This window comes from Octodon degus, unplaced genomic scaffold (assembly GCF_000260255.1).
Source record: "Octodon degus isolate 3935 unplaced genomic scaffold, OctDeg1.0 scaffold00008, whole genome shotgun sequence".
NCBI classification, from domain to species: domain Eukaryota; kingdom Metazoa; phylum Chordata; class Mammalia; order Rodentia; family Octodontidae; genus Octodon; species Octodon degus.
Window position 1 is genome coordinate 14953941 of NW_004524584.1, and position 18342 is coordinate 14972282.

The 18342-nt window shown below is 47.8% G+C and overlaps 1 protein-coding gene across 1 annotated transcript in view; it reads left to right on the plus strand.

Annotated features, from left to right (window-relative positions):
- Bsn (bassoon presynaptic cytomatrix protein) overlaps nucleotides 1-18342 on the plus strand; it is a 100099-nt gene that overhangs the window by 62904 nt on the left and 18853 nt on the right. Inside the window, exon 3 of the mRNA XM_004625100.2 lies at nucleotides 9824-10702. Coding sequence (XP_004625157.1) covers nucleotides 9824-10702 — 879 coding nt within the window. The remainder of the gene's footprint in view (nucleotides 1-9823; nucleotides 10703-18342) is intronic.

Genomic DNA, 18342 nt, shown 5'->3' on the forward strand with positions numbered 1-18342 from the left:
TCCAGGGTCTCCACAGTTGGCTCTCAGGGGTATTTCTGTCAGGGACACCTAACCTTTGATACATTTTTCTGAGGAGTGGCAGAACATAATCTTTAAGCCAATGCAGTTGCCCTTTGCCACTGTGCTAAGGGCACATTTACCTCTATAGTTGTACATCCATGTGCTGAGAAAACAAATTCATAGGCTTTCCTCACACACCCGCTGTTAGAGCTGTCCTGGAAGACAATCTCTTTTGTACATTTATAACTGTTATTATAAGCTAAGAAGGCTTCTCTAGGATTAGCCTTGTGTCTCTGGGCTGAGCACTTCCTGGCCTGAAGTTCTGCATGTATGTGAGGGGCTGATTCTGAAGTTAGGTATCTGAGTTGCAGGGGGAAAATGATGTACTGCAGACTAGCCACAGGGAGTGTGGTCACAGGGACTCTGACTGGGTCAGAGAGGGATGCAGCTGGACCAGCTAGGACAGCCCTGAGCTCTGGCTGGGACTCTGGCTGGGAGGCGTGGCAACTTGGGTCTTAGGCTCAGCGCACGTAATCTGGATGCGTTGCTTCCCACTGGACAGACAAGGGATTTGAAGTCACAAAGAAGAATAAGGGCCACACCACAAGTGATTTGGGGGGCTTGGGGGGCCTCTCCTGGGTCTTTGGATATGTGAACATGAAAAACAGAATATTTTTCACAAGCAGAGGCTCATTGGCAGGTGTGTAATTCAAGAGCTTCCCAGACTAGGAGTTGGATAGAATTGTGCTAATGGCTATATGGGGACCAAGGAGCAAAATGGAAGACAAGAATTTAGCACAACCAGGTAATGATCACCATGACTCAAGTGTTTTTGTGTCACATGCCATCTGTTAGGGTCTTATTACTTCAACAGGGGCACAAAAAGGACAAATCAGGTCTAGAGATGACCCAGTGTAGGACCTAGGCTGTCAGGCCTCCTCCACTAGGGCCCAGTATTACTATAGGGACTGAAAGTTTCAACACAAAGATCAAAGCCAGCCCCATCAGCCAAAAGCAGCATTTGAGATCTGGAATCCCTGGTCTTGGATGGGGTCCTGACCTCCTGCCAGCCTGGGAAAATGCTGGCTGGCTCTTGCACTCACACAGCCTGGTAGTTGCTGCACCTGCCTGTGAGGCTTGGCAGAGAGGAGAAGCCTACTAGGTGCTTTGCTGTATCTACATACATGGAGTCATTAAAATGCATGGAAACTGGGGAGCAGTTTAGAGCACACTCTTCATTTGTAGACAGGGAGACTGCATTTCAGGAAGCCTGGCTCATTCTGGAGTAAAGGAACAGGGAATCCATTGCCACTAAATGAAAATCTAGTTTTCTCCTATGGGGTTCCACTCATGGCTCATTTTTACTCAGACTAAAGCTGCTTTGGAACAAACAGAGCTGGGCCAGGACCTCTTCTTGGATCTTACCAGTTCTGGTAGCTTAGGGTAGGTAAATAATTTGACCTTTTTGAAACCATGGTAAAAGACTGAGAAGTTTTCTTTTAGCATTTGAACATCTCCCACTACCTATGCAAGAGACTCACTTAGACAATAGGAGGACACCAGACCAGAAGTGCTAGGATTCAGTCTTCATGGTGAAAGAAAGGAGAAATATTGGTATCTTCTTCTCTTCTTAGATATGGGTTTTGAACAAGTATTGTAAAGTTTCTGAATGTCAGATTTCAGTGCAAGAGGAGCGTGAATGCAGGCCTTGGTGGTTTTGCTGATTCCCTGTGTGTGCTCAGGCCTGTTAGTCTACCTCTGCAATCTTAGCAACTTATATTCCAGCTAGCCATCCCTTTCCACCCCAGAAAAGAGGCCTTGGCAGCTGCTGTTAGGCCTCTATTCTGGTAGCTGGGGGTAGGAGCCAAGGCGTGGGCACGTGCTGGCTGGGCAGAGAATAGGAAGGCGAAGTGGGTTGAGCAGTGAGGCTGGGAGTGAGCTGCATAAGACAGTGAACAGTGGCCTAGGGTAGTACAGCAAATTAATTCAGAGAAGCCCCTGCCTCACGGCCTAGGCTGTATCTCATCTACGTGAGTCTGTGTGTACCCTCAGAGCAACATCACAATAGAGTGCTGGGAGAGGTAGGGCTGCTCACATGGTCAGGCTTCTAGTCAGATCAACTGAAGGTTCCCAGAGCACCACCCAAAGAGAGGCCCACTCTGCCCCAGGGAGAAAGGCAGGACTTCCACTTCCCTAGTAGGCCAGATCTATCAGTTTATCTGCCCCATCCTTTTTTTTTTTTTTTTCTCTCTCTTTTTTTTTTCCAAAATTTTATTGACAAACAGCAATGAGACAGTTTCAAATCAAATCGGAAGTACAGTTTCAACAAATAGCCCCATCGTTCTTTATAAGTCCTTCTAAGAAAAGTACCACAATATTCTGGGAGGCTGATGCAAGAAGATCATGAGTTTGAATCCAGCCTGGGAAATTTAGGGACAGAGCAAGACCCTATTTCAAAAAAATTAGGGGTAGGGAAGCTCAGGATATAGATTAGTGCAAAAGCCCTAGAGTCAATTCCCAGTACCACAAGGAGAAATTTTTCACTCACCCAGTCCAAGGCTTGGACTTACCCTAGCCCTGCTCTGATGGCAAGACTAAATCTTCATCCAGTCATCAAGGTGGCTATTGGGGAAAGTCAGGGAGCTGACACAGTGGCTCTGAGCCTCTCCCTCTACTACCTGCATTTTATTTTTTTCCAGCAAGAGCCAGGGGCACCAGATGGCCTAGGAGTGGTGCTGTGAATTCAGCATGGTTCCTTCTGCTATAGCCAACAGCCTTTCCCCATCTCAGCCACACTATTGCTTGAGCCAGAAAGGACAGGTGTTAGGACATGGGACCTGTATTGCAGTGTTCTCAGAAGTATCTACCCATGCTCACAACCTCCCATTTGCTGCCCTCAAATAAAATGGAAGTGGGCCTCCAGGTGGCAGCCCTTGGTGAGCTCTTTCACCCATTGTATGTCAGGCAGTTTGCCTTTTTTTTTTTTTTTTTTTTTGTGAACCAGTGATTGAACTCAGGCCCTTGCGCTTGCCAGGAAAGCGCTTCAATCTGGAAATGGGTTTTTTTTTTTTTTTTTTTTTTTTTTGATTTTTTTTTTTTTTTTTTTTTTTTTTTTTGTAGCTGCTTGGACCCAAGCAAACTCTCAGTCCATAGGGAAGTGCTCTCCAAACTTCAATCACCTTTGGGCACTCTATGCTATGCTGGTATGTGCCTCCAGGGTGACCATATTCCAGGAGACAGCCCTTCCCTGCTTGCACCACTGAAATGGGAAGGCCAGGGCCACTGGAGACATCAAGAGGCAATAGATATGCTACAACAGGAGCTGTTCTGTGACTGAGCTATCAGGTGTGGAGTTCCACATTCTAGCTATAAAGTAGGGCTGAGAGAGCAGCCACTGCAGAGCTCTGTAGCCAGAGAAGCTCCCTCAGACTCATCCCCAGCAGCCCCTGCCTGTGCACACTTGCTATTCTGGACAAGGCTAACATCCACTTAGCTGCTCAGTGTCCCTTGCACCTGCCTGCCTTGGGGTCACTTCTCTCTGGACTGTTCATTTAGGGACCCCTTCTGTTCCTCTACTGCTCCCTCTGCCTTCCTCTTTAGGGTCCTGGGAGGACTCCCCTGGCTTTAAGGGGCCCTCATCCCATCTCACTTTGACATGTCACACCCCATTGTCCTGGCAGCAGCTGTGATGCTAGTGAGGGATGGGGCCTGGTCCCCCAAATGCCCCACCCAATCTAACTTGATAGGACTTTCCCACCTGTTCTTCCTCAGCTTTCCTAGTCCACTGCCAGGTTGGATAACCCCCTTGGGGTACAGGAATAGGCAAGAGCCAGAGGCCCAGACTACCATGCCCAGGTCCCCTGTGGCAGCCACTTAAGGCCAGGGATTTGCCCATCGTCCTCCTGTGGCTGCTGAGCCCAAGAGGCTCTGATACCTGGAGTCCACCCTCCCCACCCTTTCTCCTCCTCCTCCCCACTCCCCAAAGGTCTGGTTCTATCTTTTCCTCTTCACAAACTGCATCTGGAAAGTTGTGTTGGGCTTTTATTCAATGTTTCATTCTTAGACATTTGTCATTGCTACTGCCACCAGCACCAGATGTTTATTCGCACTGGCTCCCATTCTGCCCTGTTCACTCCCAAAAATGGAGATCAGGCATGTGGTGTCAGGTATGGTAACTATGCTGAGTGATCTGGTATACTGAATGCTTGTTCTCCTAGAGAGTTCTGGGGCTCAGAAAGCTGATTCTGTCAGCAGGAAGCAAGGCTAAGGGCCAAGTGATACAAGTTTGTAGCCCTCCTTCCTTACTGATAGGGACAGAGGGAGGGAAGTAGGAAGAGGACCTGTTAGTTCTGGGGCCTCAGAACTTTCTGACAATGAGGAAGGTTCTGCCTAGGAGCCTCCAGATATGACCATCAGGCTGCATCCCACCTTCTGGGTCTGAGGCATAGGATGGCAGGTCTCATCCCACCAGTTCTCCTATATGGAGGGAAGATGTAGAAGCTTTTCTCTGACCTGTCTCTACTCTTCTCCCTGCCTCAGATCCCAGTAGAGATAGTGCAGGGAGTAACAACCAAAGACAGATTACTCATAGGTGTACATTCAACTTGCATTCACAGAGCCTTCAACCTAGTCCCTAAGCCCCTGGATCTTTGATGTACTCCCTAGTTGCCCTTCTACACATTGAACAGTTTAAGCAAGGAAGTACTCAGGAGACTTTTCTCTGTGAGAATGCTCTTAGAGTCACAGAGTATACAGGGCCCTGTCTTTCTGAATTCCCAGCAGGATCCTGGCAGAATCTTCCTCACTGTCATAAAGTCATATTCCTAATAGCCTCTGTTTCCCAAGCCACTTCTTGACCCTGAAGAGTGCCCTGAGCCTTCCCACCCTTACGGCCACATAGGTTCCCCCTAGGTTGGGGCTTCTGGGCCTCCATGGAGGGCCATCAAGCCCTGTGAAATAGCAGGATGGGCTTCCTTCCTGTTAAGAAGTGTCTGGAAGAATCATCTATTTCAGGTGGCCCAGGGAAGACATGCCAGCTTCACCTCTGGCTCCTGCAGCATGAAGTATGAGGCATGAGGTCTGCACATCTTCTGGCTAAGTACCAAGTCAGGATAGCTGGCTCCTCAGAGAGATTTCCTGTCATACATAGGTCAATCCCTCTGGTTCCAGTAGGCAGCCAGTTTAGAGAGTACCTAGGAGCCTTGGGGGACCTCCTCTCCTAAGCCTCTTACCATGGAGGCACCACTTTGTACAGCTAAGGAAGACTACTGGCGCCAAGGCCGGGACAAGATGTCACAGGACTGTTTGTGTGTACTCAGCCTGGGTACTCACTGTTTCCATACCCCTAGCCTGACATAGGGACCTGGGAATAGGAAGGAATGGTCTGAAGATGGGCACTTCCCAACAACTCCAGAGTAGCTATGGGTGAGGCAAAGAGAGAGAGAGAGACATTTCTGGGTCCAGAGGGCTCCTCAGCCCATGGCTGTGGCCTTCCTTGGAAGGCCTGATGTGCCAAATCTATCTGCCTGGGCCCAAGCCCAGGAGAAGCTCAGGGGAGGTTTCTCACCACCGTCTGGAAGAGGCTAGATACAAATAGCTGCACCCATCTGGGAGGTGAGTTACTTCTGGGTGTTTCAGCCATTTTTTGAAAAGGTTCTATTTTAGGTGAGTTGCCTATGATGCAGCCTGGGTGATGGGAGATGGGAAAAGAAAGCCACTAATTGTACATTGGAGAGTTTTTGCATGCACCTTTGTTTAGCCCTATCCAGAACCCAAGGAAAAATCATCCCAAAGGTCCCCAGGCAGAACCCTCCCTCCCAGAGCCCTCTTCTCAGGAAGTCTCCCTTCAAGTCATAGTGCAGCTCACAGGTGCATGATAGAAATAGGATCTTGGCAACCACCACAGGAACTGAATTTGTGGCTGTCACCCTAGGACAGAGAGTAGGCCTCCCCTTTGGGAGTTAATTCCCTTCCAGATCCCTCTCAAGAGGTGGGGATATAGCTCAGTGGCACAGTGTGTGCTTAGCATGCAACAGGTCTTGGCTTCAATCCTGAGTTCTTAAACATATACACAAAAAGGTAAGCAGAAGAGGCCTGCCCTTTAGAACTCCATTCTTGGAAGGGTTCTTTTTTTTTTTTTTTTTTTTGGTGGAACCGGGGATTGAACTCAGGCCCTTGCGCTTGCCAGAGAAGCGCTTATTCCACTGAGCCATCTCCCCGGCCCATAGAACTCCATTCTTGATGGGAGCGAGCTTTTCCTACCTAGAATAAACTTATCATAAACCGGGAAGACATTGGCCTCCAACCTCAGCTCACTGAAGTACAAAATCTGATGGCTTTGGCCATACCAGAGCTGTGCCCCATATCACTGAACTGTCTGGCTCAATCCCATAAGTAAATCTGTTTGTGATGAGTCTGATCTGGGACATACTTTATGTGCAGGATAGATAACACCTGCCCACAAGGGCTGGCTGGGAGCAGAAGATACCTAGGAAACGGATTAGTAGATACTTTTCATTAGAATTAGCCTTCTGGGGGGGGGGGGAAATAAACTGGGTGATGCGGTGGAGAGTACTTGGGGTATCCTTAGAATAGTCTCTGATGGGAATGTGTTCTTTGACCTGAAACCTATACAGTAGGCTAGGCCAATGGGAAGGGCAGGCAAGCCCAAAGGCTCAGGTGCAGGAATGAGTTTCAAGGAGGTCCTGGAAGCACAAGAGGTCCAGTGTGTTTGGGAGAAACAGGTAAGGGGGCTGTAAGAAGCCAGAAAAAAGGAAGGCTGGATAGCTCATGAGGCTGTGATGAAGAATTCCCAAAGCATGATGGGAAACTACTTAGAGGGGTTTGAACCTATGAGTACTATGCTCTAGTTTTGTTCCCCCACCTCTTTTTTTTTTTTTTTTTTTTTCAGTTCAGGCTGGCCTTGAACTCACTTTGTAGCCCAGGCTAGTCTTGAACTTGCAACGATCCTCCTGCCTCAGCCTCTCAAGTGCTGGGGTTGTAGGCATGTGCCACTATGCTTGACCTATGCTCTAATTTTCAAGTGGAGGAAAAAATACCAATGGTTCATGGAACTTGACTTAAGGCATGCTCAGGTCCAAAGAAGTAATAGTCAGGGCTGCTCCTTTGTCCTTTGCTTGACTGCAGTCAGTATCTGTTGGTTTTAGTCCTACTATCTCTCTGCACATTGGGAAAGAAAATGTGCTGACCCCTTGAAAAAAACCACTCTTGGGAAGGGGAGATAGCTCAGTGGTTTAAAGCACCTGTTTAGGCAAGCGTGCAGGTTTGATCCTCCTCCCCACCATATGCTGTGCCAGCCCCGCCCCCGGGGTAGGCTGAGCCAGCCAAAAAAAGAAAGAAATCTAAGAAAGATTTGAGTGCCAACCACGCCCTATTCAACATAAAAAATTCACAAGGAAAATTATTTTTTTTTTTTTCGGAACCAGGGATTGAACTCAGATCCTTGCGTTTGCCAGTCAAGCGCTTATCCTACTGAGCCATCTTCCCGGCCCGGAAAATGATTTTGAATATGAAGAATGTCAGAAAATATTTACAGTAAGTCAGACATGATTAAACATCAAAAACTTCATGAAAGAAAAACAAAAAGAAGAAAAAAGCCACTCTCCTGTTATTAACTTACCATATATGTCACACAGGGTTCCAATTGGCTTTGATAGTAAGGTTACATATCCATCCCTGTATGGACTCATGGCAGAGCAAGGTCTGACCCAAAAATATAGTGAATATTTAAAATTTTTTATTACAGTAAAAGACATATTGCCATTAATCCCCTTCAAAATGCTGTCTTTTATTTTAAACACATTTAGCCCATTTTTCTTGCCACTTTCTGAAGCAATTCTGAAAGTCTTTTTTTTTTTTTTTTTTTTTCTGGTGCTGGGGATTGAACTCAAGACCTTGTGTTTGCCAAGCAGGCGCTTATGCTGTTGAGCTATCTCCTGCGCTGAAAATCCTTTTTCATGTCTTTCATTGCACTATTGTGGCTCCCTTGATATCCTGAATCAGTCCAAAATATTTATCTTTCATGCTCATTTTGACTTGGAGGAGGAGTCAGAAGTTATATGGTTCAATCCCCAGTACTGAAAAAAAAAAAAATGCTATCAGAAACAGTTTGCCAGGGAGATAGCTCAGTAGAATAAGCACTCACCTGGCAAGTGCAAGGGCCTGAGTTCAATCCCTGGTTCTGCCAAAAAAAAAAAAAAAAAAAAAAAAAAGAAGAAGAAGAAGAAGTTATGTGGTGCCAGATCCAGTGAATGAGATAAACAAGGATACATTGTAATGTTTCTACAAGTCTACTTTTTCTATTAAATGGCTCTCAGCACTAGTATTCATATTTTAAAATCACATCTTGTCAAGGGATTAAAGAGGACTTCAGAACTGCTTCAAAAAGTGGCAAGAATGATTGGATAAGATGGGGGGAGAAAAGAGGAAAATGATGAAAATGCAGCTGTTTCAAGTAGAAAGCAGACCAAGAGTTAGAGAGAGGGAAGGAAGGAGGGAGGGAGGGAGGGAGGGAGGGAGGGAGAGAGAGAGAGAAAGAGAGAGAGAGAGAGAGAGAGAGAGAGAGAATAAAAAGAAAAAAGAATTATGATTTTTTATGTACATGTATAACTCCCCATGAAATACATAATCATTGTGTAGAATGATAGAATAAATGTGTTCAAAGTAAGGAAAATTAATGACAATGTGTCTTTCATTATAATAATGTTTAAAATTTAACATTCACCATAATTTTTATTTTTTATTTTTTCAGAACCAAGGATTGAACTCAGGCCCTTGTGCTTGCCAGGCAAGCACTTACTCTACTGAGCCATCTCCCCAGCCCCTCACCATATATTTTGATCACCCCTTGTATACTTCTATCATATAAATAGCAGCACATGGTAGTATTGTTACTGTCCTGGAGGCATAATTACTCCCATTGTTTTCTTCCTGGGGCTGAAGAGTAGCTCAGTGGGAAAGTGCTTGCCTAGCATGCTCGAGGTTCTGGAGTTTATCTGCAGCAATGAAAAAAAATTGTGTTCCTTAAGAAAAAACAAAAGTCTTATTGCATTCCATTTATATCACTTATAATCCATTATTGTCTCTTTCTTTGTCTTTATCCTGCTGTCTTTGTCTTTTTTTTGCCATAATTTTATTGATAAACGAATAGCAGTGAGACAGTTTCAAGTCAAATCGGTCCATTATTGTCTCTTGAGATATTTTATTACATACCTTAGTTCTTCAGTGATACTCTGAGCTCCCGAAGGACAGGAATCACAGGTTCTTTTTATTTCCTGTGCCTTCTTCTCTTAGCTGTCACTCTGCACTTGCTCACTCTGCAGGTTGCCTCTTGTGTACCAGGCACTATTTTAGAGCCATACTTTTCCTTGTGTTTGTGTTGTTTGAGGTCACTCTGACTGGAAATGACCAGAAGGGGGCAGCAGGAGGAGATTGACCAGTTGGAGACTTTAGGGACTGTCCAGCAGGAGGAAGGTAGCATGGACTGATGAGATAGGACTTGAAGATGGAGTGCCATGCACAGATCTGAGGTACTGCTGCTGGGGAGCAGTTAAAATTCAGGAACCAAGGTCTGGTAGGCAGGGGTTGGTTGGTGGGGGACAGGGTCAGAGGTGTTGGGCTACTTCTGCTCTACTCTGTCTGGTGGCAACTAGAGGGTAAGGAGGGTCATCATTTACCATCAGTCTGTTCCCTAGAAGCCCAGAGTGGGGATTTGATACCCCCGTGTGTACTTGGAGTTTGCCCTGCTGCCACAGGGTCTCCACTGACCTGGGACATGAGCTGACTGTGTTGCTTCTTTCCCCAGGTGAAGGAGTGGCTCTGTCTGAACTGTCAGATGCAGAGGGCTCTGGGAATGGACATGACCACTGCACCTCGCTCTAAGAGCCAGCAGCAGCTGCACTCCCCAGCCCTGTCTCCTGCTCACTCCCCAGCCAAACAGCCCCTGGGGAAGCCAGAAAAAGAGCAATCTCGGGGCCCTGGGAGTCCACAGCTGGGCTCCCGTCAGGCAGAGACATCCAGGGCCACATCAGTGCCGGGGCCTGCCCAAGCAGCTGCCCCTCCAGAGGTGGGGAAAGTGTCTCCTCAGCCCTCTTTCCCCACCAAGCCTTCCACAGCTGAGTCCAGGCCATCTTCAGGAGAGGCCACAGTAAAAAGTGCCACCACACTGCCCGCTGGGCTTGGTGCCAGTGAGCAGACCCAGGAGGGCCTCACTGGGAAGCTCTTTGGCCTTGGTGCATCGCTGCTGACCCAGGCAAGCACCCTCATGTCTGTGCAGCCTGAAACTGACCCCCAGGGCCATTCTTCTCCTAGTAAGGGTCCGCCCAAGATTGTCTTCAGTGATGCCAGCAAGGAAGCTGGCCCAAGACCCCCAAGCTCAGGGCCTGGGCCAGCACCGGGAGCCAAAACTGAGCCTGGGGCTAGAACGGGGCCTGGATCTGGGCCTGGAACCCCAGCAAAGACTGGAGGAACAACCAGTCCAAAGCATGGCAAAGCAGAACATCAAGCAGCACCTAAGGCTATGGCCAAGCCAAAGACTACGCCGAAGGAGAAGGCTACTTGCCCACTGTGCCAAGCTGAGCTCAATGTGGGCAGCAAAGGCCCTGCCAACTATAATACATGCACCACCTGCAAGCTCCAGGTGTGCAACCTGTGTGGCTTCAACCCAACACCCCACCTGGTAGAGGTAAGAAAACTGGACCAAGTATGGTCTCTTGATCTTGAAGAGGGGTTAGAGTCTAAGGTAAGGGGGACATGGATCCAGGAAGCAGCTATGGGGCTGTCCCTCACAGCTGATGCTGCAGGGGACTGTGATTGCTTTCCTGCCCCTGTCTTGGCTCCTGTCCTTCCACCCAGGAAATCGATTAGCATAGTGTTGTAGGGAAATGGTGCCTGTTGCCTCTGATTGACTGATCAGTACTCTGAGTGCTGTCTCAGGTTTGGAAGGTTCTGAGGTGGCCTCCTCATTTCCAGATACAATGAACATGGCCCTCATGAAAAATGCTACCTCTTTTGCTCGGACAGAAAGACCCTGACATGCCATCCTGCCTTCAGTCTGTAACTTTCACCATGGTAGGAAGTTGAAGGGCCTTGGTACAAAAGGCTATTCCTAGGCCTGGGGTAGGGCTGGAGGCTTTTTCACAGTGATAGACTCAGGCCCCTGATATCTACACTCAGTCTCTCTCATGAGGTCATAGGTATGGCTGTCTACTTATCAAAATCATGGACCACTTGTTTTCTTTTGACTAGGCTAGGTCTAGGCTCTCTTAAGATCTGTTTATAAGGATGAACTGAGATACTCTCCTTACCTGTAGAAACATTTAAAGGAAAGCTGGGACCAGGGCTGATCTGAGTCTCTGCTCCAAGGAAAGGTACTGGGCACTGCGTAGAGTCAGATAAAAGGGAGAAAGAAGCCCAGTGTTCTTGAAAAACTTGGAGTCCATCCTGGAAGGTCTGGAAAGATGGAGGTACTACAGGTCTGCTGGACCACTGGCCTGGAGGCTGCTTATGATCCTGCTCCAACCCCATTACCCACTTTCCCTTGTCTAGGGCCACCCATGTGAACCTCACCATGGCTGCCTTTGACATATCCCAGTGTGTCCCCTTGAGGCCTATGCTTGGCTGATCTTGAAGGTGGATATGCATCATATCAAGAGATTGCCAATCCAAGACCCCTATGTTCTGCACTTCAGTGCTACCTACACTCTTTGGACTTAGGCTGAGTCATGCATAGCTGATGGTAGGGCAGAGGGTGGGAAGTACAAACCCATGCTGGCCCAGGTTGGGACAAGAAAGGAGAGCATAGGGTTGTATAGATCCTATGCTACCTTGTTCTGATTTGTGTTGGTCCAGGCCTCTGTGGAAGTCCCACAGGAGATATTCAGTGTAACTTTGGTCACAACAGGCTATACTTTTCAGCATCCAGGAAGGGGCAGCCCTGAGCAAGATAAATGACCTCCTCACATGATACCATGTAGCCCTCCAGGCCCCACACTGCCAGCTTACCAGGCTCTAAACCCAAAGGCTTACTGGAGGACAGCTTTTCTGGGTGGCAAAGGAAGGAAGAAAATGCCACGGGGTCACCAGAGGACCAGGGGAACAGTTGGGTGCCTTGTCCAGGTACCACCAGGTATGAGCTCACTCCTGGTTAGGAGGTACCCTCTGATACTGAGGGACTATCTTGGTTACTTTTCCCTCATTGCTGGGACAAAATACCCAATGCTCAAACTTAAGGAAGGAAAGGCTTATTTATTTCACATTTTGTGGAAGTTTGAGTCCATTCTCAACTGTCTCCAAGACAGGGTGATGTAGTAGAGGAGCAACAGTTCATAGTGGAGGAAGATAGCAAAAGCAACAAGAGAAAAAAGGGAGGAGCAAGAGAATGCAAGCTTCTTTCTCTCCCTTATATTGTTTGGTTTGTGTGTGTGGGGTGTGTGTGTGTGTGTGTGTGTGTGTGTGTGTGTGTGTTTTGATTTTTCTTTTTTCCTTTTTGAGACAGGGTCTTGCTATACAGTTCAAGCAGGCCTTGAACTTATTTTTTAACCTTTTATTTATTTACTTATTTGATATAGGTTTTTTCTATGAGGTTCAGATTCTTAGTGTTCTTCCTGTCTCAGGCTCCCCAGTGCTAGGAATATAGGCACCAGCCGCTATGCCTAGTTTTGGCTAGCACAGCACACCTGGGATTCCAGGGCCGGCATGTCATGTGGAATCAGGGATTGAACCCAGGTCCTTGCACTTTAAAGGCAGGTTCTTAGACAGCTGAGCTATCTCCCCAGCCCCTAAGCTGGTCTTGAACTTGTAGCATTCCTCCTGCCTCAGCCTCCCAAGTACTGGGACTACAGGTGTGCACCACCATGCCTGGCCTCCCTCCTTTATATTGCATGCAAGCTACTTGCCCCAGGGTGAGTGTAACACTCATACCCACAATCCCAGCATTGGACCATAAATCAGTCATAAACTCTAGAAGGTCACCCATGGCTGCATGAAGCTTTGGGGGAGACATCTAGACACAGGCATAACAGGGACTATGATTCCTACTAGACTCCTGACCTGGCCTGGTCTGAAGGACCCCTTGTGCCCAAGAGATCTCTCAGTCTACATTTGCTCTTTAAGTGTATATGTGTAAAGGGAGGGAAAACTATCTTTTTTCAGGAACATAAATATTCTTGAGGCTTATTTTGGGAGCCCTGGAGCCAGGCACAGGAAGTGCTAAATCAGCCTAAATAAAAATGTTTCATTTAGCCAGGCATAGTGGCACATGCCTGTAACCCCAGCACTTGGGAGACTGAGGCAGGGGGATTATTGAGAGTTCAAGAACAGCCTGGGCTACAAAGTGACCTCAAAGCCAGCCTGAACTGCATAGTGAGACCCTGTCTCAATAAGAGCAAAGAAATTTTAAAAATAAAGTTTCAGTCACAAACTTTCTCTAGCTGAGTATCTGGGTTCTAATCCAAGATTCTCATTAACTGCTTGGCTCTGGTTTTCCTGGGCCCCAAAGTTTTTACCACTCCACTGGCAGCATTATCCCTTTTTCAACTCCCCACAATGTCCTGTCTCCTTGACCAGAACTACCCTTGTTTCTACTGGATCTGGTGAGCTCTACGGGCCTGAAAGCTAGGCTAATGGGTGTCTGATCCTCCTTCCTCCCAGCTCATACCCTTTGCTTCTCTGCTTGCTGCTCCTAATGGCAGTTAAAGGAGGATACAGCTCCCATGACCCCTTCTCTCATAGCTCTCCGCCTTTCAATGCTGTTCTTGCAGAGGGCCTGTCATTGTTCTGGAAAAGTGTAGATAGGCAGCCATAATGCCCCTTTCTGTGGGTCCCTTCTTAGAGAACCCTTCATTTTCCACTACCAGAGATACACACCAGAATCTCAGCTGGAGTTATACTCAATTACTCCTCTTACTTCAGCATCTCCTCCACGGACCACCCCTGCTAGCTCCGTCTCCCTGTCACAGAATCTCACCTCTCTTCTCCATCCTGTGGCTAAAATCCTAGTACTCCCTTCCTTGTTCTCCCAGAGCCACCTAACCAGCTTCACCTGCGTGAGGCTTGTGAAGGGCCATTGGGGAGGGGCTGCAACTCTGCTCTTTCTTCACTGAGGCCCTCAATAGGTAGGCTATGTGTTGTGCTTAATCTCACCTCAGTGAATAGCCACTTGGTATTCTGAACAGTTCTGTCTTTTCTGTAATCTGTTTTGTATGCTCTTGGTTAGAGGCTTCTAAACTCCCCAGATGCTGAGAATTTCATCCTTGGGAGTGGGGTGACAGCTATCAGGTCCTTCTCCAGATCCTAGGGGTTGGTCTATCAATCTTGCTTGGTCAGGGCTAGCCTACCAAGCTCAGAGTGACTAATGTGTCTCTGCACAATGTAAGACACTGTCTGAATGTAGGACAGGCCCCTCACAGCTCTCCCAAATGCCTATGAGACCTACTGGGGCCTGCCTTAGGCCAATGTTACAATCAGAGCCAGCCTACTGGGAATTTTTCACATCTCTGAGCCATAAAAGCCTGTTTCCTTTGATTCTAGAGCATATAATAGAAGGAGCAGTAAAATTATACTTTTTCCCCCTTTGAAACTTCCCTAAAAAATATACTGCTTCTGAGTTATTTCATAATTAAAAGTTAATTCTTTTTTTTTTTTTTTTCCTGCCAAGCCTTATTCCAGAGGGGCTCAGTCCTTCTTGGCAGCTGCCTTCCTCATGGTGGCCAGCACGTTGCTCAGCTCCTCACACTTCCTCTTGGCGCGGATGTGCGTCCCCACCCTTTTCTTGATGAACTTGAGGGCGCGCTTGTCCTTGGAGACCTTGAGCAGCTCCATGGCGCGCCACTCATAGGGGGCGAAGCCGCACACTTCCCGGATCATGTCCCGCACGAACTTGGTGTGTTTGGTGAGACGTCCGCGGCGGCGGCGGCTGTGCCTCGGTGTGCTCACATTCTTAGTCACCTTGTGGCCCTTGTTGAGGCCCACGGCCATGGGATAGCGGAGGGCCATGGCTACTCTTTTTCAATGGTTGCTGTGGCGGAAGGCTGTTAATTCTAACTTTTTAAAAACCTATTTATTTTTTTGAAAGTTAATGGTACCCTGGATTAATTTTTCATTAACTTTCATTTCAAAATAGAGTGTGTGAAGAAATTAGTGGAATTAGAACTGATATAATAATATTGCCAGTTTTTCACTTACTATAATTGCCAAAATTCTAGCTGTCCCCTCAAGAAGTCCAGTCTCCCTGCCTGGGCAAAGGGCCTGGCACCTGAGATGTGTGGGGCTTGGCTGGATTATAGGCAAAGGCTACAGCAGGGGCATCAAGTATGAAATCCAACTGCCCCTTGCTGCTCCTCAGGCTACTACTGAGGTGGTGACCTTGGGGACCCTGTCTCCTCCCATGAAGAGTGGGACAGTAATGCTCTCGTTGGGTTTCTGTGAGAGCTCGCAGAGATGCTGTGCCTCACATACTTATGCTTCAGCCAGATTAGAACCAAAGTGTCCTAGAGAGGAGTTTCCATACAGGAGAAAAAGGAGTCCTCACAAGCTCCTCACTCTGGGCATGAATGGGTACTTTGGCCAGTGAGAGTGCTTGGTCTCATGCAGGACACCACACAGGGAATTTGTAGATCTGGGGCCTGAGAAGAACGCAGCCAAGCCCACAAGGACACATGCTGGGGACACCAGGAAGGGCTCCTCTATGGCAGGTAAGAGGCCAGGAAAGAAGACCTGAGACAGGGACATAAGTCTGTGTCACAGTTAGAGAATAGCAGCACAAGTGGCAGCTGTGTCTTAATCTTTACCTCTGAAATCCTTTCCTCTGGGGTTCTCATTCCTTGTCCTCTTTTGGGGTAGTGGCAATGAGTGTGAGCCCATGGGGTATAAAAGTAAGATAGTGTTGGCATAACCAGACTGGCACACACCTCAGCACTACAAATAAAGAGAATGCATAGACTGCAGACTCCTTAAGATAGTGGCACACACACAGGACTCACCAGCTGTTGGTTCCAGAATGCAGCAGGTCTCACACATTGCTCAAGTCACCACTACCTCTATCAGTAAACTCATTTCCCCTCTCTCACCTTAAACAGTAGTATGCTTGCCCCACAGCCTAAAATCCAAGCACTCTGGGAGGCTGAAGGAGGAGGACTGCAAGTTCAAAGCCAGCCTGGGCAATTTAGTGGCTTAGTGAGACACTGTCTCAAAATTAAAAAAAAAAAAAAAAAATGTAAAAGACTGGAGACATAGCTCAGTGCAAAGGTAATCCTAAGTACCAAACAACAACAAAAGCCCCCCAGTGATGCCCTGAGCTTCTGCACTCCCTCTATGCATACAGGCCTACATTTCCTACCTTCCTGCACCCAGAAAGGACAGGTCAGAGGGAGGCAAGGCAGAAGCGGCTATCAGAGTCTCCTCTGTCCATTCTCTGTCCATTTGCTGAAGGGACCAAACAAGGAGTTGGAGGCAGCATTTTCCCCAGGGCTGAGGCAGGCTGAAGCTCAGTGAAGGAAAATATGGGAGAATATGCAAGTAACTGAATGAATGAGTGAAGGAAATAAACACTTCAGTGAGGGAAAGAATGAAGGAATGAAGAATTGAGTAGAAGAACAAAGGGCAAAGGTGGGAGCATGTGTGGAGGATAGAGATAGAGAGAATAAAGTCATTGAATGCCAGCAACTGTGTTTCAGCCCTCAGGCATGAGATTTGTACTGGCCTGCCTTCTACCCATCCCTATTCCCGTCTCCAGAGGTCCTGGGCCCTGGGCCTCTCCTGGATCTGTCCCTGCCTGCCCCAATGCCTTGTACCCTTCTCCTCCCACTTTCAGAGGCTGGGGAAGGGCCTAGGAGGCAGACCAGTGTTTATTTTTAGCTCTCTTGCCACCTTCCCTTTCTCATTGCTTGCTACAGCAAAGCCAGGAGCAAAAGAGCCAACCAGGCATGCTTACTGCATCTTGACTGCCTCCATGAAATAAACCTATGAAGCAACAAAGGCCCTAGGGAACATGTGACCGCAAGTGACATGTTCTGCTGAGAGATACCTGGGGGCTCAGATAAGCAGGCCTCTGTAGGGACTGGTCCCAAGCCCTTGGCATTGGATCTGTGATCTGCCTGCTCTGTCAGACCACTCTCCTAAGGTGCCGTCACCTCATTTAGATCAGTGGTGGTGAACCTAGGGCACTTGTGCTGCAGCAAGGTATTTGTTATCATTGAAAGCTCTAGAAGTTTCACCATCATCGATTTAGATTATTATTTCTGGGGTAGGACCTATAAGGCAGAGGTAGGGTCAGGATTTGCCAAGCCAGAAAGGTGAGCCAGTACAGATGATACAACTTGCCAAAGATGGATATATCCCAACCAAGGTAAGAGTCATGGCAGCATTTCTTGGGTCTCCTGTCTAGGCTGAGATCCTAACCCCCTTATGCCAATCCTCAGGTTAAGGAAGGAGCTTTTGTTCATTTCCAGAACCTTCTCTTGGCCTCTGCCTAAGGTCTTTTTACCATCCACAGTCTTCTGGGACAAAGTGGGGTTTCCATTATGTGCCCAGGTAATGCTGGGGTGAATGGGGCAGATAGAATTTCAGAATCAGCCCCTCTGCTCTCCCATGCCATGTCTGTCACAGGGCTTTGTCTCATTCTGTGCAGCATTCTCAGCAGGCACCTCAAGGATGGACCCAACAGGCCAAGTAAGCCAAAGATTCATCCTGTGACCAGTACTTACTGCTTCACAGAGATTTGTATGGGGGACAATGGAGCATCAGATAAAGTACAAAGAAGTTGGAATGGAGCTAGGGTCAGGCTCTTAAGGGAGCAAACTGAATAAATGGAGGCTTTCTAAATGATCCCCCTCCACTATTCCATCCCTCTTCCTAGGACATGTGAATGGGCTGGGGACTCTGAGAAGAGCAGGTGTGTCAGCCTCAGGAAGCAGCCTGCACCCCTGAGTAACAAGCCTATTGCCAGGCTGATCTCTTAATACACCAACGTCCAACTCCATGCCCACCCTGACTTCTCCTGAGGCCTAGGGGAGGGGTAAATGGATCTCTGTAGTCAGCAAACCAGGCTAGATACCCTGGGGCTCAGGGGATTCAAAACTTTGCACATGGGCTAGGATCTGACTGGGACCTGGAGACAACATGTGTGAGCCACCCCTTTCCCTTTGTGCTGGCTGTGGTTCTTATAATAGCCCATTCTAGTGGCAGGGCTGCTGGTGGAAGCCTGAGCATCTAGGTACCTAGGTGAGCAGCAACAAGAAGTTGCTCTAAGCTTCTTCACCCAAGGGGCAAGAACAAATAGAAGTATCCAGGTCCTTGTTCTGGACTATACTATAACCCTCATTCCCC